Source organism: Hypanus sabinus, chromosome 27 (genome assembly GCF_030144855.1).
Source record: "Hypanus sabinus isolate sHypSab1 chromosome 27, sHypSab1.hap1, whole genome shotgun sequence".
Taxonomy (NCBI): domain Eukaryota; kingdom Metazoa; phylum Chordata; class Chondrichthyes; order Myliobatiformes; family Dasyatidae; genus Hypanus; species Hypanus sabinus.
Window position 1 is genome coordinate 35,150,419 of NC_082732.1, and position 23,203 is coordinate 35,173,621.

Sequence of the window (23,203 nt, forward strand, 5' to 3'; positions counted from 1 at the left end):
TCAAAGGTTACAGGGAGAAAACAAGAATATGGGGTTGAGAGGAATAATAAGATCATAAGATATAGGAGCAGAATTAGACCATTTAGCCCATCAAATCTGCTCCACCATTTCATCACAGCTGATTCAATTTTTCTCTCAGCCCCAATCTCCTGCCTTCTCCCCGTATCCCTTCATACTCTGACCAATCAAGAATCTAGTAAACAAATCAGCTGTGATGGAAGGCGGAACAGAGTCAATGGGCCGAATGGCCTAATTCTACTCCTATGCTGTATGGTTTTATGATTGTAGAAAGAAGGGAAGATCTAAGAACATCAAACTGGACACAACACACTATGGCAGTCAAGTTTCTCATAGCACAGTGTTCATGTAAAACTGGTGTGTCCAATACACTCAGCAACCTTTTTATTCAGCACCTCCTGTACTAATAAAGTGGCCACTCAATGTATGTTCGTGGTCTTCCACTGCTGTGGTCCATCCACTTCTAGGATCAATGTGTTGTGTGTTTAGAGATACTTTTCTGTACACCCCTATTGTAACAGCATGGTTATTTAAATTACTGTCAACTTCCTGTCAGCTTGAACTAGTCTAGCCATTCTCCTCTGACCTCTCTCATTAAGAAGCCATTTTCACCCACAGAACTCCCATTCAGTGTACATGTTTTTATCGCTTTTCACAGTATTCTCCGTAAACTCTTGAGACTTGGGTGTGAAAATCCCAAGAGGTCAGAAGTTTCTGAGATACTCAGATCACCCCATCTGGCACCAACAACCAATCAGCAGTCAAAACCTCTTAGACCACATTCCTTCCCCATTCTGATGTTTGGTCTGAACAATAACTAACCCTCTTGATGATGTCCACATGCTGTTATGCATAGAGTTGCTACCACATGATTGGCTGATAAGATATTTGCATTAACGAGCATGTGTACCCAAAAAAAAGTGGCCATTGGTGTAAACTTTTTAGTCAAAGCAAATCGCAATACAGTATTGAAATTTGTTTTTAATATAAACGAAACATGCCCTGGATCTTTTGACGAGCAACCATTGCAAATACTTGTAAGAAAACGTTTCTTACTATTAAATTTTAGGACAACTTTATGGGGACCAAGAGAAACCAATGTTCATTCTCGCAGGGCAACGGACTGCTGCCAGTATGTGACACCGAAGTTACAAATGCAAAATACATAGGAGGAACAATAGTGGGGTCTTCCACCTCTCCCCTTCCCAAAGAATAATTTCATTGTCCTCTATGTGAAGAAAATCATCAGTTGAAACAGAATACACCAAATACCTGGAGTGCATAAATAGACACACATGATCTGGAGTTACCTCTGGTGGAGCAACCATTTCACAATTTGGAAGTTTTAAAAAATAGAATCAATTTTACATCCACCTTTTTCTCATTCTGTACATCTGTCTAAATGGTATTGGTCTTACAGGAATGCCTATTAACAATGTTACCCTTAAAAATTATTTATCTTAAAAAAATAAAAATAGAAAACAATAGTTAGCGGTACCAATAATATTCAGACATTGATGCCAGATTTTTCCAGTCCTCTTTCAAGTGTCTAAAAGAACCTCAACCAGTGTAAAGGACATTAAAATATTTGACTGATTCTTTGGCGTGACTCATTTCTTCCTGTGAGAAGTATAAAATCCCCGTAGTAGTAAACAAACATAGAAACACCATTAATTTTTGGGAAGGTCCACGCTCATTCCTAGGATGTGGATCCAATTGAGTCGGAATGAAAAGTCATGTAGCCCGAAGAAGCAGAAGGTGAACTTACAAAACTGTTGGTGCTTCCTTTACTTTCTATTTTGCTGAGTTTTTCCCGATTGTCCCAGGAGACGCAAAGTTCTGTCCGTAAACCTCTGGAGGCTCCCTCCTTAATGCTGGGGGTGGTGACCGTGGACAGGCGACACTGGGCTTCTCCGTCCTTTGGAGCTGCCTTTGTGTCAGTGGGGAAAGCAGTCACCAAGTATCCCCTGGGGTTACGGCACTCCTTGCCCTCTGACAACCGGCGGAGAACGTGAGGCTCTCTTTCAAAATTGGTCAAAGGAAAGTGGGAAAAGGTGACTGAATACTGTTCATATTTTTCTGGGATGAGTGTTACAGATGATGATCTCAGTGGGGTCTTCATGGGACTAGGGACTGGAGTTTCATCAATGTAGTTGATTATTTCATCTCGGCTGAAACATTTCAAGTCATCGGAAAGATATTCCTCCTTGGACAACTGCTTTAGAGAGATGACACTATCCGCAGATTTCCTTCTCTTATGGAAAGAAGCGCATTCGTCATGTTGGGAGATTGGGCTGCCTCTTCTCCTTTCATGTCTGGGGGAGCTATAGTGCAGAACTCCCGTGATGTTCTCCGAAGAGCCCCATCTGTGAAGGTATGAGGCGATCTGGTTTGTTGCCCACACATCTGTCTCGTCATGGGAATAGCGCCTGGTTGGAGGAACCTAAGAGACATAGAGGAGAACGTGGCAGGATAAAGGAAATCTTATTGTCCTCTCAATTAATTGACAGGCTTGGGTAACAGCTTCTCCCAATCCAATTTACACTCAGTCAACACATAATCAGCCCCGTTTGATTACACTTCCCGTATTAAGCCCTACCAAAAGCATTTCCCCGCAACTTGGAGGGGAGCTCCATGGTAGGGCAAACTGACCAATCACCTGGTCTCATCTATCACCTGCCAGCTTGAACTCCTTCCCTACCCCTCACCAATTTTCTATTCTGACTTCTGCCCCCCTCCTTTCCAGTCTTGATGAAGGGTCTCAGCCTGAAGCAATGACAGTTCACTCCCCTTCATAGACGCTGTCCTGTGACCTGCTGAGCTCCTCCGGCATTTTGTGGGCGCTACTCAAGATTTCCAGCACCTGCAGAATCTCTCACGTCCGTACCCGTAATATTCTCCCTCTTTCCATTTGCAGAAGTCATTTGTCAGGTGGCACAGAAGCTAAAGGGTTTAGGGATGGAGAGGGGAGGGCATCACATATATTTTGTAGCTATGTGCTAGTTGAAGCCAGTGCCAACTCAGTGCAGTTCTGCGATATGTGTGCAGCACAGGGCTATGTTATTGTAACACAGAATGCTGAATGGCAGAATTAACAGCAATTAAGCAGCAGGGTATAACAACACTTGCTTGACTTCCACATATGAGCACACCCCATTCATTAACTCTTCCCCATGTGCAATGCAACTATAAACTCCCTTATTAATTATCAGCAATAGGCACTATGCAAAATATCAGCTACGATGATGATGTCTTCCTCCTGGATGCTATTTTTTTTTCTGTACACACTTCTAATTATCCTCGATATAGTAACCGTTATTTTGCAGTTGTCAGTGTAATATATTGCAAGAAGATAATCGGACAAACAAAAATGCACAAAAATCTGCACAGCAAAGACAAATTATAACTTTCCACAGAAGGGTGAGCAGACAAATTGGACATCCAGCATGAGGGAGACAGGAGAAAGTGCCTGTAAGCTTGGTCAGAGGGGTATATTTTAAACCATCTTTAGGAAAGGGGTTGAAGAAGGCAGTCCCACACTTAGGGCCCAGCCTACGAAACAAACAACTACCAGTCATATGTGCATCTATGGCACACTGTAAAAGAAAATCACGAGTTGCTCTGTACATTGGGGGGTGCTTTGGGGATGTGAATGGCTGCTCCATAAATGCAAGTTCCATTTAAATTAGTAACTGTTTCTTAAAATGAAGGGCTCAGAACTCAAAGAGGTGAATGTGCATTTATATGGTACATCCCACAAAACATTACAGCCAAAAAAAACCTCTATTGTAACATGGGAGCTAAATTCTGCACAGTAATTTCCCATGATACTGATTGCATTATATATTTCTTTTTTGTGATATTGGTTGAAGAAGAATTGATTGGACCGCTGTGCTGTTCAAAATGGTGGCCTGGCATTAGGTCCCAGATTAAGAAGGGTAGGCTGTGCAGTAGTCTGACATTTATGCACTGGGGGCTGAATCTGGATTTTCTGTTTGTCTTGGGAATGGGACCTGAACTCATAATCTTCTGACACAGAATCGGTAGGTTCTTCTTCTGAATCTTAAACTGTCTTCGCCCATTATACTTGCTCCTAGTTTGGCAATGAATCTTTCTGAAATCTCTCGGCCTTCTTGAATCACATTATCCATATCCCTCTGTCTCCACATCATCCTTTACCCTTATTACTTTCCAAAATCTCTAGATCCGAGGTCCACTGAGTCCCATTTAGTAAATCATTCCACCACTGGCAGCCACGCCTTTGGTAATCATCTACCTCTCTACCTTTCGATTCTCTTTCAGGACATTTAGTACAATCTTGCCCTCCAACCATGCTTTGGTTCATCTGTTCTCATATCTCCATCTGTGGCTTTATGTTAAATACTTTTCTCTTCAATATCATTTGCCTGATGTGTCTTGGGAAGTTTACAGTGTTAATGGGAGAACTGAAGTGCAAGCTTCTTCTTGCATGGTTGACAGATTTCATGGGTTTGAATCCTGACTTGTACTGAAAGAATTTATCTCACCTGTTTGAGATGCCCTAGTGACCAAAGCAGCCTCGGGGGAAAATTGCTGAATTCCCATATTTATGGTTGACATTCAGCCATTTCTAGTTGAAATGAGAAGACCCATTCCTCTACCATGAAGCCTACCTCTCAAATAGGCAGGTACTCAGTGTTGGGGGTAAAATGTGAATTGTGGATGTATGGTCAAGAGAGTTACCTGTTCATGAGGCATTGCTTCTCTACAGTCAGGAACCTTCAGGAGAAGAGGGGAGGAAACAAACCAGGAATAAATCTCTGACTTTCATTACAAGAACCACAATTTAAAATAGTTCTAGGAAACAGAATATATTATTGTAAAATCAGGTAAATCAGGTTACAGGTATAGCTTTTGATCATTTGAATAGTGGTGTCTTTTTTCTCAACCAATTGAAATGTGGACTGCACTCTGCCTAGTGTGCTCCTGCTCTGACTGGAGTTTTCCAGTTGACCAATTTTGAGAGGATCAGTGTGAGGAAGAAGACATGTCGTGGATTTTCTCAGATCGATTTTAAACAACAGTCTAATTTTTTTGGTGATGTGGAAGATGAGTCGGTTATTTGCAGAACTAGGGGGCGCCAAGCTTTGAGATATTCCTGAACAATTCTCTCATGCCATCCACAGCAGCTTGCCACCTTCACCACATCACGAGATTAGAGACTGACACGGAGTCAGAGAAGGTGCTATTATTATGGTGTGATTATAGAGACTGGAGTTTTAAGGAGGAAACAGGAGGTATCAAGATTTAGGGTGGGATTCCTTGAGTTAAGTGAATCTGAAGGCTCAAGCTTTTTATTGAGGTTTGATAGATAGTCATGCTTTCCATTATATATGAGCTCAAGCAGGATTTTACAATGTGGCTTAAAACAAGTGCAGTTTGGAGAGTCAGCAAGGCCTACTTTGTCAACAAGTAGGAACACATTCCATATCCTGTATAAATGTGATTTGACATTGTGCCATGTTTAGGTTGCAGGTTGAAACTTGTCAGCGCAATGGTTGAGCCTTTGACCTGATATTCAGTGAACGTGAGTTGTTGTGTCACCAGCCCACAGTGTCCAAGCCGTTCACTTGGAGCAGATGATCCCCAGAGGATTCCCCTTTCTCGTAGTGGATGGGAATTTGGGGTCATGCTTCAGAAACTTGGGGCTGGTCGCAATCTTTTTGTTCTCTTGAAGTCCAGTTGATCTTCTTCTCAACGGTCAGGGCATCTAATATCATTTTTGCCCTAAATGGTAGTACACATATCCATCAATTGTGGGGGCAAAGGGAGGAGCCAGGGGAACACAGAATTCTCAGAGCAAGAGGAAGTTCCAGAAATGGGGAGGGTAGAGATTATAAAAATTCTTGGTAATTTTATTTAGTACAGGAAGTGATGCGTAGGCAAAACTTGTTATCTGTTGTGTGACGTCAACCACATTAAGGGCTAAAGTTTATGGAGGAGGAGAGGATAGGTCAACTGTAGAGGCAACGTAGGCATATATTTGGAGTTCAACGATGGTCAAAGACAGAGATGGGCAGTGTTGTAAAGGTGAGTGTTTGTGATGGAGCTGAGACGTGGTTGGGTTCAAATTAATGGCATATTGGCACCTTCTCTGTGAGACATGCCTGTTTATTCTAGCATCTGCAAGGCCAATGCAATTCATTACACAAAATAATGCAACACAACAAAACCACAGCACATAATCATATAGATGTAAATGAGATAGGCAAACAATAGTTGAAATATACACTGGGGTGACATTGATGAAAAGCAACTACAAAGCTATCAGAACCAAAGGGCACTACCTTTCTTCTATCCAAATCAACGTTACTAATTTTCATAGAGAATGGATAATTACTTTAATAAGTGACATGACATTAATATTCATAATTATAAATTATCTTTGTCGGCTAGGCACTTATGATAGAATACAAGACCGGAGGCATGGATTATGGAAAACTAACCCTGAAGAAGAGATTACAGTTCACCTCTTCAACAACATGCTGTCAGATGAAGGGGAGAAGGTTCAAGATGGTAAATCTGCTGACCTCTTGCATCCCTTCCTGCCCACATTTGACATCTATCCCTTGTACTGGGAGTTGCCCTATCAGCATCTTCCTTTTGTTGGTCTCGCTGGCTTGTTCGGTGATTAGGCCAGGATGAAAGGGGTGCTGGTTTGCAGAGACAAAGGGCTGAACAATAAGACTATTGACGCTGATTTATTTGAAAGGGGAAGAAGTCAGCACCTTCAGTGGAGGGGTGTACTGGCAATATCAGCAAGTGATAACTAAGGTGGGAAGTTGGAAGACCAGTGGGTTAAAGCCGGGACAATCCTTACCTCCATCAGTCTTGCATTCCTTATTATCTTCAAGAGTTTAAAACCCAACCTTAGTATCACCTAATGACTACTTCCTAATTTATCTCCACTTCTTTTCAATCTTGACGGATCCTACACTAAGGGTCTTGGCCTTTATTCTCAGTTGCTCAACAGTAGTGAGGAAAGGAAACGCATTTAAATCATGCCACTCCCGGAAGAAAGAACCCATAATAAAGTCAGCCTCCTGGATATGTACCAAAGCAACATTCCCGGGTACTTGACAGTCCATTACATGGTACTGGGCTGCTTCTCAGCATGTAACAGTCCGTTAATGAATGACATAAAGCAGCTAAGGATATTTTAAGGAGTAAAATTAGGTCAATCTTGTCCAAATCTTTTGCTTCAATTCCAATTTTCCATAAAAACAGATAATCCTCGATGGGAACTGAGTCAAGCAGCACCCAGCGCACTTAACATAGCTCCGTGTAACTGTGCCAAACGACAAGCCCAGACACAGTGGGGGTATCTCAGAGGCCCACTGGGTAATTCATTTTGCTGGCAGTTTTGAGATTCGTGTTTGTCTTAACATCTGTAAAAACAGTATAAAAGCATATTTTTAATCTTCCGTGTATCTAAATACCACTGGAGTAGCAAGCCCAACTAGATACTGATTCCAAAATGTTATATTCAATCCCCCCCCCTACACACACAGACACCCGTCCCACATCCACACCCCAATCCCATACCCCATGATTTAATATATGATGAAGAAGCAATGTGTGTTGTTCCCTGTGTCCAATGAAACAATGGCCCCACCTCAGAAGGTTCCAGAATTTAACCCTGGCCTGTCCCACCAATCAAATGCAGGTGCATGACCAGTGAAACACTTTGTAAAATATTAATTTTTCTTGGATGACCAAGTGAAATAGGTGAGACTTGATAGGGCATGGATTGTGTCTGATCTATGCAACAACTCAGTTACTGAATCCCTCACAGAGCCCCACAAAAAGACTTCGAAGAATAAAATCTAAATCAAGATGTGGTCTGTTAGTCTTATAGCCGGATGCTAAAAGATGGCAGGCATATTGTGAGAGGAAGGAAAATGGCACCCTAATTAGGAGACCTAACAGAAGAGTTAGAACATTGCAGAATGTGATTTGGATGAAGATGCAATTATGAAAAAGACACAATTACTTGGAACATAAACGAGTGAATCAGCAAGTTATGTTCCATTGAGGTCTGGTTAAACACTTGAGAGCTGTATTCAAATCTTTGAAATGAGTGTATGGGGAAGTAAAGTCAGTTGAAGGAAACATATTGGCAAAGATACAACTGTTCCATCAGAGAAGACACCAAGGCCAAGAACATCAATAGAGGGTCTCAGTGAATAAAAGAGAGACAGAAAAGCCAGCTGAGGATGAATAAAGGAAATTCTGTAACGTTGCTGGAGAAGGTACCCCAGACTGATCTCACTTTCTGACCAGCGGTCTGGAAGATCACAACCTGAGCTTGCCTGGTAACTCATCACAGATTCAAGACACCAAATCTGTCTTTATGCTTTTGATCATGCAAATTCCAGTAATTAATTTTGGCTATTGATTCCAGGAGGTTGATTTTATTGCTAGCATTTCAAAAAATTCCGTTTTTTTTTAAATGGTAGATGTGAGCAAGTTCTACTGAATTGGAACTACTTTGCTCTGCTCTTTCCAATAACAATAGCATTGATTTCCACATGAGTTTGTACATTGATAATCAATGATTTTAATGTGAAGTCTCATGGTGAACAGTGATGATCACTGGGATTCACACTGAACAATCTGATTTTACTTCTGGGAATCTTAATCAGAACGTGGGAACTAAATCACTACTCTCTGATCTCACTGCTCAGACTAGGAGTCACTTCAGACTCTCAGAGGAATTATTCCACCTCTAACATCAGCAGCCATGTTTTTGTAAATGAAAATTAAACTTGAAAACTGCAGAAAACTCACTATATATCCATTTAGACGGTCCCTTTAAGAATACCAGTTATTGCAAACCTCCTACTGTTCTTTGATGATTTTGGTATATCTTATTCCTTTGCTGAATCCTAATCAGATCTGATATCTTTACCCACAAATCTGCAGGGAGAATTAATATATCCTGTTCTTTTTTATATAGGTGGTGTTGCCTCCTTCCCTCTGCTAGCCAACAGGTCACCCTTGGGCAAGGTGCTTAGGGTCACGTGAAGCCATGGCAGCAGGTGGTGGATGGTCATACGAGCAGCTGGTGCTTATCACAAGTCCTGGTTATGTGAGACCACTGACAACAGGCAATTTCTGAAGAGTATTCATAATGTCTGGGGTCACCCGTCTTGTAAAGTCACAGCCGAGGAGAATGCAATGACAAACCACTTCTGGTGAAAAATTAGCCAAGGACAATCATGGTCAAGATCACGATTGCTCATGTCATATGGCATGGCACACCGTGATGATGATCCCCTTTTGCTTTGAGTCTGCAAACAATGGGGCTATCATATTTTCAGCAGGATTTGAAAAACGGGTAATTTTATCTCTGTGAAACAACAACAAATTTCAAGAGTCACAATTCACACTTAAAAAAAGCACAATGCAATTGCAAATGTCAAAGGTTACATAACCCTTTAATCAATGACCAGAATGAGACTGATTTATTGTGTCCAGCCTTACTAGGAACAATGAAACGCTTGCAACTATAATCTACCTCTCTGCTCTCAAGAAGTGGGTTTTAGTAATCTGCTCAAGTCTTTTCTACTAGTGTGTCATACGCTGAAAATCAGAATCACTCTGAACTTTTCTAATCAAGTCATGAATGTTCACTACAAATGTCCCTCCTGTGGAAATATAGGAAGCTACTGGCTTTACTGCTGTGATGAGGCCACATTCAAACTGGAAGAGGAATACCAGGTAACCTCCAACCTTAAGGCATGAACAATTATATATTTTTTAATATTTCTGATTATTTCTCACCCCTCCCCATTCTTTCTTTTTCCATCCCCCATTCTGGCTTCCCTCTCACCCTCTTCTTCTCCACACCTGCCCATCACCTCCCCCTGGTGCCCATCCTCCTTCCCTTTCTTCCATGGTGCCCTGCAACCTCCTAGCAGATCCCTTCTTCTTCAGCCTTTTATCACTTCCACCTATCACCTCCTAGCTTCTTACTCCACCCCCACACCCCTACCTCCCTTTCCCCTGGTCTCCCTCACCTGCCAGATTGCACTCCTTCCACTTAGTGACCATCTGTAAGACCTGCTCATTAATGTAAATATTTAATCAGCCAATCAAATGTTGGCAACCCAATGCATAAAAGCATGCAAACATGGTTAAGAAGCTCAGTTGTTGTTCAGACTAATCAGAATGGGGAAGAAATGTGACCTAAGCAATGTTGACCATGGTGCCAGACAGGGTGGATTGAGTATCTCAGAAACTGCTGATCTGGGATTTTCATGCAAACCAGTCCCTAGAGTTTACAGAGAATGATTTTGATAAAAGGAACAATAGTTCAGACTATTATCTAAATGGGGATAAAACTCAAACATCAGAGGTGCAGAGGGACTTAGGAGTCCTCGTGCAAGACTCCCAGAAGGTTAATTCACAGGTTGAGACTGTGGTAAAGAAGGCAAAAGTAATGTTGGCATTTATTTCAAGGGGATTAGGATATAAAAACAAGGAGATTATGTTGATGGTTTGTAAGACACTAGTCAGGCTGCACTTGGAGTACTGTCAACAGTTTTTGGCCTTTTATCTCAGAAAGGATGTATTGTCATTGGAGAGGGTCCAACGGATGTTCACAAGGATGATTCCAGGAACGAAGGGATTAACATATGAGGAGCGTTTGGCAGCTTTGGGCTTGTACTCACTGGAATTTAGAAGAAACATTTAGGGGATGTCCTTGAAACCTACTGAATGTCGAAAGGACTGGATAAGGTGGCTGTGAAGAGTCAGGTTCCTCTAGTGGGGGTATCCAGAACCAGAGGGCACAGCCGCAACATTGAGGGGCAACCTTTTAAAACAGATATAAAGAGGAATTTTTTTAGTTAGAATGGTGAATCTGTGGAATGCTCTGCCACAGACTGCAGTGGAGGCCAAGTCTGTGGGTATATTTAAAGGGGAAGTTAATAGGTTCCTGATTGGTTGGGGCATTGAGGGATATGATGAGAGAGAGCAGCTGTATGGGGTTTATTGAAATTCGGGATCAACCATGATGAAACAACAGAGCAGACTCAATGAGCTAAATGGCCGAATTCTGCTCCTACGTCTCATGGTGTGAAAAACAAAAAAGAACTTCCAGTGAGCGGAGGAAGTTGCCTTGTTAGTGAGAGAGGTCAGAGGAGAATGGCCTGACTGGTTCAAGCTGACAGTAAGGTGACGGTAACTCATATAAACATGTGTTATAACAGCGGTGTGCGAAGTTGCATCCCTGAATGCACAACATGTCCAATCTTGACGCGGATGGGCTACAGCAACAGAAGACAATGAGCATTCTCTCTCACAATCTGAACAAACCTATGTGCTTCTAGGTGTGAGTTTCTGTGTACACCACGGGTGGCACAAAATGAAAACCAGCCCACAACTCAAGCCCATGTCCTGACTTGATGCAAATCCACTTGCAGACAATTGCACTCCTACATCAAAACTAAGTCCAGCCTGACCTCAACAAGTAGCCTCTGTCAGCCTAGTTCCATTCTCACTTAAACAGCCGTGGCCACAGTGCTATGATCAGTCCTCGTAGTTACTTCTGCTGCTCTAACGTTCGCCCTACTCCTGCTTCTCAACCAGGTGCTAGCATACATAAGACCACAAGACGCAACTGCAGAGTTAGGCCCATCAAGTCTGCTCTACCATTTAATCATGGCTAATCCATTTCCCTCTCAACTCCATCACTCCCCATAACTTCTCACGCCATGACTGATCAAAAACCTATTGATTATGCCTTAAATACACCCAGCGACCCGATCTCCACAGATGCCTATAGCAATGAATTCCACAGATTCACCACCCTCTGGCTAAAGAAACTCCTCCTCATCTCCATTCTAAATGAATGGCCCTCCTCTCTGAGGCCATGCCCTGTGGTCCTGGAATCCCCTAACACAGGAAACACCCCCTCCACAACCACTCTATCTAGGCATTTGATAGGTTTCAAAGAGATACCCTCTCATTCTTCTAAATTCCAGTGAGCACAGGCCCAGAGCCATCAATTCCTCCTCATATGATAACCCTTGAATTCCTGGAATCATTCTCATGATCCTCCTCCGAACCCACTCGAATGTCAGCAAAGGGGTCCAAAACTGCTCACAGTACTCGAAGTACGGTCTCACCATTGCCTTATAAAGCCTCATCAATACATCATTGCTTTTATATACTAGTCCTTGCTTTTTTATACACCGACCCTAGCAGAACATCACGACTCATCGGCAGCCTACCAGAAAAGGCTCCCTTTATTCCCACTCTTTGCTTCCTGACAATTAGCCAAGGCTGTATTCATGCTAGCATATTTCCTGTAATGCCATGGGATCTTACTTGTTAAGCAGCCTCAGGTGTGACACCTTGTCAAAGGTTTTCTGAAAATTTGGGTACACAACATCTATTGATTCTCTGTTGTCTATCCTGCTTATTACTTCCTTGAAGAATTCCAATAGATATGACAGGCAAAATTTCCCTTGAAGGAAATCATGCTGACTTTGGCTGATTTTATCATGTGCCTCCAAGTACCCCAAATTCACATCTTTATCATTCAACTCCAGTATCTTCCCAACCACTGAGTTCAGGCTATCTGGCCTATAATTTTCTTTCTTCTGCCTCCCTCCCTTCTTGAAGAGTGGAGTGACATTTGCAATATTCCAGTCCTCTGGGACCATGCCAGAATCTGTTGATTCTTGAAAGATCATTACAAGAGAGCCTCAGCAAACTCTTCAGCCACTTTCTTCAGAACCCTAGGGTGTAGTTTATCTGGTACAGGTGATTTATCTATCTTCAGACCTTTCGGTTTGCCAAGCACCTTCTCCATAATAATCGCAACCACACTCACTTCTGCCCCGACACTCTTGAACTTTTTGCAAACTGCTAGTTTCTTCCACTGTTAAGACTGATGCAAAGTACTGAGTCAGTTCGTCAGACATTTCCTTGAACCCCATTGTTGCCTCTCCTGCATCATTTTCCAGCAGTCCAATGGTCAAGTAGCACTTACATAGAGGTTTGTGATGAAACATATCAACAAAACAAGCTTAAGAAGTGACTTGGATTCACTCCAATTTGCCTACTGAAGCAACAGGTCCATGGCAGATGCCAACTCATTGGCTCGTCTGGACAGCAAAGATGCACACATCTGGATACTCTTTATCAACTATAGCTCAGAATTCAATACCATCATTCCCTCAAAACTAATCAATAAGCTCCAAGACCTCTTTGCTGTGTGCTTATTTCCCCTGCCCTACTCACTTACCTCTGACTATGTGACTAAGCACAGCTCCAATGCTATATTCAAGTTTGCTGATGGCACCACTGTTGTAGGCCGAATCAACGGACGTGATGTATCAGCATACAGGAACAAGATTGAAAATCTAGCTGAGTGGTGCCATAACGGCAACCTCTTACTAAATGTCACCAAGACCCAGGAGATGATTATTGACTTCAGGAGAAGGAAACCAGACTTCCTCATCAGAGAATCAAAGTTGGAGATAGTCAGCAATTTTAAATACTTTGATGTTATTATATTGGAGAACCTGTCCTGGGCTCAGCATGTTAGAGCAATTACATAGAAAGGACAGCAACGCCAATATTTCCTTAGGAGTTTGCGAAGATTCGGCATGGCATCTAAAACTTTGACAAGCTTCCATAGATGTGTGGTGGAGAGTATATTGAGTGGCTGCATCACAGTCTGCTATGGAAACACAAATGCCCTTGAACGGAAAGTCCTACAAAAAGTAGTGGACCAGTCTATCACGGGTAAAGCCCACCCCACCATTGAACACATCTACGTGAAATGCTGTCACAGGAAAGTTGCCCGGGTTGGCAGGGCCCTTCATTGAGACTGTTACCATTATTATTCTAGAATGGATTTATTGAGTATGTCCACGAGAAAATGAACCTCAGTGTTGTAAGTGGTGACATATATGTATTTTGATAATAAAGTTACTTTGAACTTTGAATATCTACACTCACCTCTCTTTTACTCTTTATATATTCGAAAAAAAATTGGTCTCCTCTTTTGATATTATTGGCTAGACTACTTCCATATTTAATCTTTTCCTTTTTTATGGCTTTTTCAGTTGCCTTTTTTTAAGAAGATTCCCAATCCTCTAATGCCCCACTAATATACCCTCTCTTTTGCTTTTATGTTGGCTTTGACTTCTCGTCAGCCATAGTTGTGTCATCCTATCTTTAGAATACTTTTCTTCTTTTTATGTATCTATCCTGCACATTCCAAATTACTCCCAGAAACTCCAGCTATTGTGGTTCTGTCATCATCCCTACTAGTGTCCCCTTCCAATTAACTTTGCCCAGCTCCTCTCTTATTTATCAGTAATTCCCTTTACTCCACTGTAATACTGATACACCCAACTTTAGCTTCTCCTCAAACTGCAGTGTGAATTCTATCATATTATGATCACTGCCTCCTAAGTGTTCCTTTACCTTTATCTCCCTATTCAAATCTGGTTCATTACACAACACACCATCTGGAATAGCTAATCCCCTACTAGGCTCAATCATTAGCTGCTCTAAAAAAAATCTCATAGGCATACTACAAATTCTGTCTCTTGGGATCCAAAATCAATTTGATTTCCCCAATCTACCTGCATATTGAAGTCCCCCATTACCATTGTAACATTGCCCTTTTGACACACGTTTTCTATCTCCCATTGTAATTTGTAGCCCACATCCTGGCTACTGTTCTGAGGCTTGTATATAACTCCCATCAGGATCGTTTTACCCTTGCAGTTTCTTAACTCTACCCCCAAGGATTCTACATCTTCCGATCCTGGGTCGCCTCTTTTCTAAGGATTTGATTACATTTTTACCAACAGAGCAAACCCACCCCCTCTGCCTACCTGCCTATCTTTGTGATACAATGCATATCATTGAATGCTAAGCTCCCAACTATGATCTTTCAGCCATGCCACAGTGATGCCCGCAACATCGTAAAGATGAACCTCTAACTACACTACAAGATCACTTACCTTATTCTGTATATCGTGTGTATTCAAATATAACATCTTCAGTTCTATTTTTTGTCACCCTGCTTGATTTGTCCACCTTTCATACTGCAACCCATCCCACTGACTGCAATTTTGCCCTGTCACCAGCCTGTCCTTCCTGACAGTCTCACTACGCACTGCATCTGCTTGTGCACCAACTGCTTCATCCTCAGCCCTACCAGTCCATTCCCATCCCCTGCCAAACCATCCCAAACAGCTCCAGCAAACTTGCCCGCGTGGATATTGGTCCCCCTCGGGTTCAGGTCTCCCTTGTGTACGAGTCATACCTTCCCCAGAGGAGATCCCAATAATGTGAAATCCTGCTCCCCACACCAGTTCCTCAGCCACACATTCATCTGCCAGATCACCCTATTTTTACCCTCACTGGCACATGGCACAGGCAGCAATCCAGAGGTTACTACCATGGAGGTCCCGCTTTTCTACCGAGCTCCCTAAATTTTTCAGGGCCTCCTCGCTGCTCCTGCCTATGTCATCGATGCCAATATGTACAAAGGCCTCTGGCTGTTTACCCTCTTTGGAATGGCACTGACCCAATCTGAGATTTCCATGACACCCTGGCACCTGGGAGGTAACATCCAGGTGTATCTACTGCATCCACAGTATCTCGTGTCTAACTATGGGATGCCCTATTGCTACTGCAGTCCTCTTCTCTGCCCTTCCCTTCTGAACCACAGCACCAGACTCTGCCAGAGACCTGGTCGCTACGGCTCCCCACATGACGTTATCGCCCTCAGCAGTTTTCAAAATGTTATACTTACTATGGCCACAGGGCTACTCTGCACTGGCTGCCCATTCCTCTTCCCTCTCTTGACGGTCGCTTACTTACCTGCCTCCTGCAACTTAGGGGTGACTACCTCCCTGTAGCTTCTGTATGTCATCTCCTCAGTTTCCTGCATGAGCCCGAGGTCACTGAGTTGCCGCTTCAGTTCCTTAACACGTTCTCTGAGAAGCTGCAGCTCGGTGCAACTGGTGCAGATGTGATTGGCCAGCAGGCTGGAGATCTCCCATATCTCACTCAAAGAACACAGCACAGCCCCTGGATCTATTCTCACTGCTCTAACTATTCACTGACAGACAAAGAATGAAGAAGAATAAAGAACTCACCAAATACTTACCTCACCCAAGCCTGTTCTCACTGAAGCCTGATGAGCCAAAGCCTCCCCACTCTATCCCTGGTACACTCCAACAATGGGCGCTCTACTTGTCCCTGCCATACTTTCATTTGCCCAAACTAATGAAACACGACTGCACCGAAGTCCATGTAAGTTATTTTTTCAAATCTCTCTCTCCCTAACCAGCCTGAGGCCTCCTTCGCGAATTCGACCGCGACCATGCCGCCAAAAATAAAACGGCAACATCATCCAAAAATAATGCTTCAGGTTCCGTGACTGTGTTGATGACACCAGGCTGTAGTCCATCATCAAAACTCTCAGGCCTCCATTGATGTTAATTTTTCAGATGCCAGTAATGGATACTAAGACGTTATTGTGAAGACCAATGCCATAGACTTCAGCCTCCAACACAACTCTCAGGTTAATTCGATCCTTTGTCCTTTCCAAATACCTTAAACTGAACTGGGCTATTCACAAAACATTGCAAATGACTGGAAGTTTTCTCTCAGACTCCAATCCATGCCCATATCAGTGAAAACACAGAATGTAAGAGCAAGGGGAACATGCATAACTCTGTAAGATGTGATAGTTATGATGAGGGACCTTTCAGACTAGTCACACATTCTTTGGAACAAAGGAGACTGAAGAGGGATCTAGGTAAGGAGCAGAAAATTATGAGACCTAGATAGGGTGAACGGGACGAAACTAGGTCCTTTTGCAAAGGGTTCAGTAGCAAGGTGACATAGATTTGTTAAGTAGTAGAGAGATTAAAGGGTCGGAAAAAAAACATACCGAAAGTGTAGTGGTGGTTCTGAGACTCAATACACGAGAGAACCAGAGGCAGAGGCATTCAGCACGTTTAAAAGATTCCACGTGTGCACTTGAAGAGCCATTTCATACAGGGCAATGTTTTAACATTGGCAAGTGGCACTGACTTGCCTTTTCGGGTAGCTTACAGACAATGGGCCAGATGTCAGCCTGCGGAGAAACAGGTTTCCTCATCTCCATCTAAAAGGTTGCTCTCTTTCGACCTCAGCTTATCTACTGCTGAAACTCCTGCCTGTGCATTTATTACTTACGGACTTGTCTAATCATTTTTTATACCGTGTGTAAACCGGAGTCTGCTGTCAATGAGGTAACCTCTACTAGGTTGCACTAACCCATCACTCTGAGCGTACAGATTTGCACAGGGTTCCTGTTGAGCAATTCTTATATTTAAAGTTAACTTCTCATTTTTAGTCCTTCCCTGTCCTATAATTCCCCCAGATTTCTGCCCTCCTCAACCTTGACCTTTTTATCTGTACAGAACTGCTCAAAATTGGCAGCCTTGCTTCCAGTGGCAAAGGCCTTAACTTCTGGGCTTTTTCCTTAATCCCCTTTAGCTCCTAACTTCTGCCCAAATACCTCTTGATGTTTTGTTCATTTCAAATTCTTATTTGATGGTAATCCCATGAAAGGCCTCAGATATAGTTTCTACATGAAACTTGGACTGCATCCAATATGTGCCAACGTCATCAGAAAGGAAAGAGGAAATGGAAATGGGAAGTGAGGAGAGAGTGGTGGCGGAAGGGGTACTGAACATGCTAAATGGTGGTGGGAGAATGCTGAGGATGTACTGGCAAATAAAAAATGACAGGACATCCAGGAACAAGAGCCTTTGTTTGTGGACTATAGAGAGGTAGACGTGCAGCAAGCTGGAGGAGGAGAACTATTAGGGGGGCAAATGGTTTTATTTTGATTTGACAGGATAGGGAGGGTGTAAACTAGAATATCACAAAAAGCCATTTTAGGGTCTGCAGTCCACATTTGGACAGATACCTGTAAATACTGCATCTTATCCTCTTGCATATCCCTCATGGGGTACACCTGTGGAACTCCCCTTTCCAATGCTGAATAGTCGTATTTGGCAATTCGATCCACAGTCAGAATTTCAGGGGCGCAGTTATATTCGTAGGGCCTTTCATAGAAAGATTCAGGGTGAATTGCTCCATCTTGATTGTTTTCTGCAACAAGGAAATCAATCTTACTGGATGCCTCTGATTTGAAGTTGTATAAAACCTTAACCGCAACATGCCTTCTCCTCAGTAGGCAATCTTAATGGAGCTTAAAATTAAAATAAGAAGTGATTGCAAAGCAAAAGGGCTTAATGCCTTAATTCCATCATCAAGTGTCCCCCAACATCCATGCCATGCTCTCTTCTTGCTGCTACCATCGGGCAGGAGGTACAGGAGCCTTAGGTCCCACACCGTCGGGTTCGGGAACAGTTATTACCCCTCAACCTTCAGGCTCTTTAACCAGCAGGGATAGCTTCACTCACCATAATACTGAACTGATCACTGAACACAACCTATGGGCTCACTGTTAAGGACTCTACAACTCATGTGCTCGGTATTATTTATTTTGTACTTGCGGAGTTCGTCAGCTTGTGCACATTGGTTGCGTGGCAGTCTTGTTTACATGTAGTTTTCCATTGATTCAATCATATTTATTTACTCTACTGTGAATGCCTGCAGGAAAATGTATTTCAGGGTAGCATATATGCATTTTGATATTAAGTTTACTTTGAACTTCAATGCTTCGAGGGAGAATGGCAGGGGTCAGGTAGGTTTTGCAGCACTGTAGTGCATGAGCAAGTTGAGTGTGCAGTTTACAGTATATACAATGTAGGAATTTAGCCTTTACACAATACAGCAATGTTTCATGGATCAGGCTATGAAAAAGAAAAGCATGCATAAACCGATGCTAGTCTGCTGTAAACACGGGTTTGCTGCATTCAAGGGCACCGTATGGGCTGGGGCTATGCACTAACACTCCATAGGATGAAAGTAAACTATGGATGGCGTAAGAATTAAGTGTCCACACTTATATGCATGGAATGGGTGTAAATACTGACAATGCATGGGGTGAGAGTAAGCAATGATCTAGAGGAGTGAGGGTTCACTCTGCTGCTGCGTGGTGTTGGTTTTCCGAGATGGCTCAGCCTCCCAAGAAATGGGACAATGAATTAAATAGATTTTAAAAAACCACATGAAATGCAAAAAAAAAAACTGCTGGAAATCTGAAATTAAAACAGAGCATTTTGGAAGTATTCAAAAGGTCAGACATGAATGATACTCTAAGTACTTCCAATACTTTCTGGTTTTATTTTAAAATATTTCCAGTACACAGTAAGAAGCCCAGTAACGTAATATTTGGATGTTAAAGCATTTTAGAACTTAGCAAGATGCGGCTCATTGTGACCCACAATGATAAAATTCACCCTTGCAAGGAGATTACCTTCATCAGCATCATCATTGGACATGATAGCTACACATTTCTCCCAGACACTTTTCACGTCAGCCCTATAGCGGTCACAGGCCCAAAGGAACAATGGTAGAAGAATTGACTGTACGATGGAGCACCAGAGAAAGCACAGCACCATCCAAGAGTAAGAGGTGTCGTACTTGAGACTTGCAAAGCTCACCACCTGTAAAACAGCAAGGAAAAGGCAAGTTAAAATCAGGAGAACTTGCATATCTCTAAGGATTCCCTTTCAACGCTTTGCACTGTGCATCTTTCTCTTCTCTAATTTTGTCACTTCCCCCTGCTATTAGGAGTGTTGAGATACTGATTTAGAACATTGGCCCAGCTTCCATCCTTCACCCACGTAGCAGAACCTATGCTGAGACTGACAATATGTTCCAGCACACATGTGGCTTGTCTGTCCACAATCTCTCACTCTAATATAGTTTAAAGAAGCCAACGTTTCAATCATGGCGAAGTTTTTCTGTCTCAAAACCATTGCTTTATCTTCTGACTTGAATGTTAATGCCAAGCCAGATTGAGGATTTCCTGTTCTGATTCAAGTGCTAAACTGGAGACAAACAATACATTTATCATAACGTTTTGGGGTGGTACACAGCATAGTGGTTAGCATAACATTATTGTAATACCAGCAATCTGGGTTCAACTGCCACCATGGTCGGCAAAGAGTTTGGTACATCCTCTATGGGTTTGCTCCAAGTGCTGCAGTTTCCTCCCACAGTCCAAAGTTATATGGTTAGAGTTACTGAATCGTGGGCTTGCTATGTTAGTGCCAGAAACTGTGCAACCCTTGAGGGCTGCCCCTGCACAATCCTCAGACCATGTTGGTTGTTGACGCAAATGACACATTTCACCATATCTTTCGATATTTTGACGTCCTTTTGACAAATAAAGTTGATCTTTAAAGTAGAAATCAAACAGGTTTTCTATTGCATTTTGAGAGCGAAAAATGAGGGGAGTTTAGCGAAAGGCTTGTCGACTGCAGAAGCTGCTCCTGGTGGAGATACGAACAGAAGATCACAGATGACATCAGAGCGAAAGAGAAATCTGAGAAAAGGAAAGAATACTGCAATACACAGCAGATCAGGCAGCATCTGTGGAGGCAGAAAGAGTATGTTAATGTTACTGATTGATGACCTGTCAGCACAACTGGGAAATGCTGACATAAACAGGAGAAGCTGGCTATCTGAAACTTAGTCATATGACATGCTCCTTGTCAAGCGTTCACTTTGCTTTGATGTAACAATGTGAGATGCCAGTGTGGGAGTGGGAAGGAGAGTTAAGGTGACAGGAAACCAAAAGTTTGAGGTTGTTGAAACAGGCTGAATGGAACTCTATTATCTGTAAAGTGCTTTGGATGTCTCCAAGTGAAGAAAGGAGATCATACGAACGCAAGCCTTTCTCCCAATAACATTAGAACTTTTTTTTTAGTTAAATTAGTTCAAAAAAACCCTTTCCTCTGGACCTTTTTCTAGTAGAGTTGAGATTTTCCCCCTCAAGGACTGTCAGCAGGAATCCAACTCCCAATCAAAATAAGAATATTTGCTACAAGTGTGTGATCATGATATCAGCATAACCCATTCTCCAACAAGGCTGCCTTCACACCTAATACAAGTAGGATGACTGATAGTTTGAAGAGGGAGACTGCTTCTAATCATCTTTGAGGAGAACTCTACTTTTAAGAGTAATGTTTTCGCTTTTTCCTCCGAACAAATTTTAGTCCAGAACATTACATTCTGGGTGGCAATATAAATGAGACAGGACTGATGATAGGAAAAATACACTCACTCACTGAGAGATTATTCAATGTTTATAATGGGTTTCTGCCATTGAATAATGGAGCCAAGAATCGTGGAGTCATCCAAGATTCATCTGAACAGATTTACAAAACTATCTTCTGAAGATGGATCTATTATTTTGTGCCAAGATCTTATGAACCTGCAGACTCTCCTCTCTGCTTTTGCTCATCCCTTTCTGTCTATCTAACTTATCAAAACGCCAGTCATCTACCAAATCTGGTGCAGAATATATGAAGTCAAACACATGCCTCCCTCTGTCAATTCATCAAACTATTAAATACTGATTCATCAACCTGTCAATTCATCAAACTATTCAGCAAACTATCAACTTATCAAACTATCAAACGCTGATTCATCAAACAATCAAGGCATCAAGCTATCAATTCATCAGACTATCAATTCATCAATCTATATACTCATCAAACTATCAAACGCTGATTCATCAGACTATCAATTCATCCAGCTATCAATTCTCCAAACTATCAAATGCTGATCATTTATCCAATCTATTGTGCAATATATGGAGCCAGACGTATGGTAGTCTTTAGACGATGTATTTTTCCTCTCCTACATGGTAACTCTGAAGGGTAAATCCAAGGTCACTGACACACTGGTGTTTGATTGCCCAAGTGGCCATCCTTCATTGGAATATTGGCAAACTCTTTGACTTGAGGGCAGCTCATCCAATTCAAATTCCAAAACCAGTCAGAATGAGATACTTCATCCTGATGGACTCTGATTCTTCACAGAGGCTTTCACGTTAAATAGGCAGGCTGCTCATCACAGTCGTAATCAAAGGAACTGTCAATCACAGAAAACGATTGTTATTAAGAAAGAGTTGCTTAACATAATTCCTTACGATACTGACGGCCTTTGTCTAATCCAGGAATAAAAAAGCCAAGCAGGGATCACAGTTTACACCCCCGTGTTCTACAAAGCAAGAAATGACTCATTCCTTCATGATCTGGGCCCTTGCTAGTGCCAGAGTGACACTAACAAAGCTAATATTGGATTAGGAATTAAATATCAAAGACATGTCTAAGTCACTGAACAACACCGTCACTATTATGGAAATACAAGATTGTCGTGTAGTTTCTGACCTCTAGCATGTTTCAATGACTATCATGTTTAATTCAAAGCATGCTCTCGCTAATATATACACTAAACACGAGGTGCATGCTGAAGCGATTTTAGCACAACTTCACTGAAGCTTAGTAACCGAAAATATCTCAGCATGTTCCAGAATTTTAACAATATCCAACTGCTATGCAACAATCATCAACATCATTATGTGCCGTGTTGTATGACGTGGGCAATCATAGTCTTCCATCTGTCTTTAATCTGAGATGTTCTAATAAGCTCTTCAAAACTTTTGCCTTTCCGTCCCTTGATGTAACTCATGAATGTCATGTGCTGTCGACCACTACTTTTTCTTCCATCAATTTTTCCCATCGCTGCAAAACGTGCAAGCTTCTCTTTTCTCAGTATATGTCCCAGAAATTACAGCTGCTCTTTCCTGATTGACGATACCAGCTCTCTTCCTGTTCCGGATTTTCACAACAATTCTTCATTTGCCACTCCATCTTTCCAGAATATTTTCATCAATATATACAACAAAACAAGTCATGAATGCAATATAGAACTTAAGCCTTGGAACTGCATTAGAAAAATCTATCAGGTTCAAGCTGAAGTTCAAGAAGAAGGTTATTGTCATTCAACCATATACACGTCTACAGAGAAGTGAAACAATGTTCCTATAAACACAGTGCACATAACTCACACGCAACACATAAAGTAACATAACCATAAGTACATTAACAAATAACAAGGTGGAGTCATGACACAAGTTAAAAAGTGAACAGTATAACACTGCTGGTGTTTCATTAGTGATGGGTGGTGT

The 23,203-nt window shown here is 42.1% G+C and overlaps 1 protein-coding gene across 1 annotated transcript in view; it reads right to left on the minus strand.

The window, feature by feature from the left end:
- Nucleotides 1-1,021: 1,021 nt before the first annotated feature.
- LOC132382216 (probable G-protein coupled receptor 153) overlaps nucleotides 1,022-23,203 on the minus strand; it is a 108,784-nt gene continuing 86,602 nt past the window's right edge. Inside the window, exons 5-7 of the mRNA XM_059952219.1 lie at nucleotides 19,478-19,667; nucleotides 18,020-18,204; nucleotides 1,022-2,461 (exon numbers count right to left, since the gene is read on the minus strand). Coding sequence (XP_059808202.1) covers nucleotides 1,718-2,461; nucleotides 18,020-18,204; nucleotides 19,478-19,667 — 1,119 coding nt within the window. The 3' untranslated portion in view covers nucleotides 1,022-1,717. The remainder of the gene's footprint in view (nucleotides 2,462-18,019; nucleotides 18,205-19,477; nucleotides 19,668-23,203) is intronic.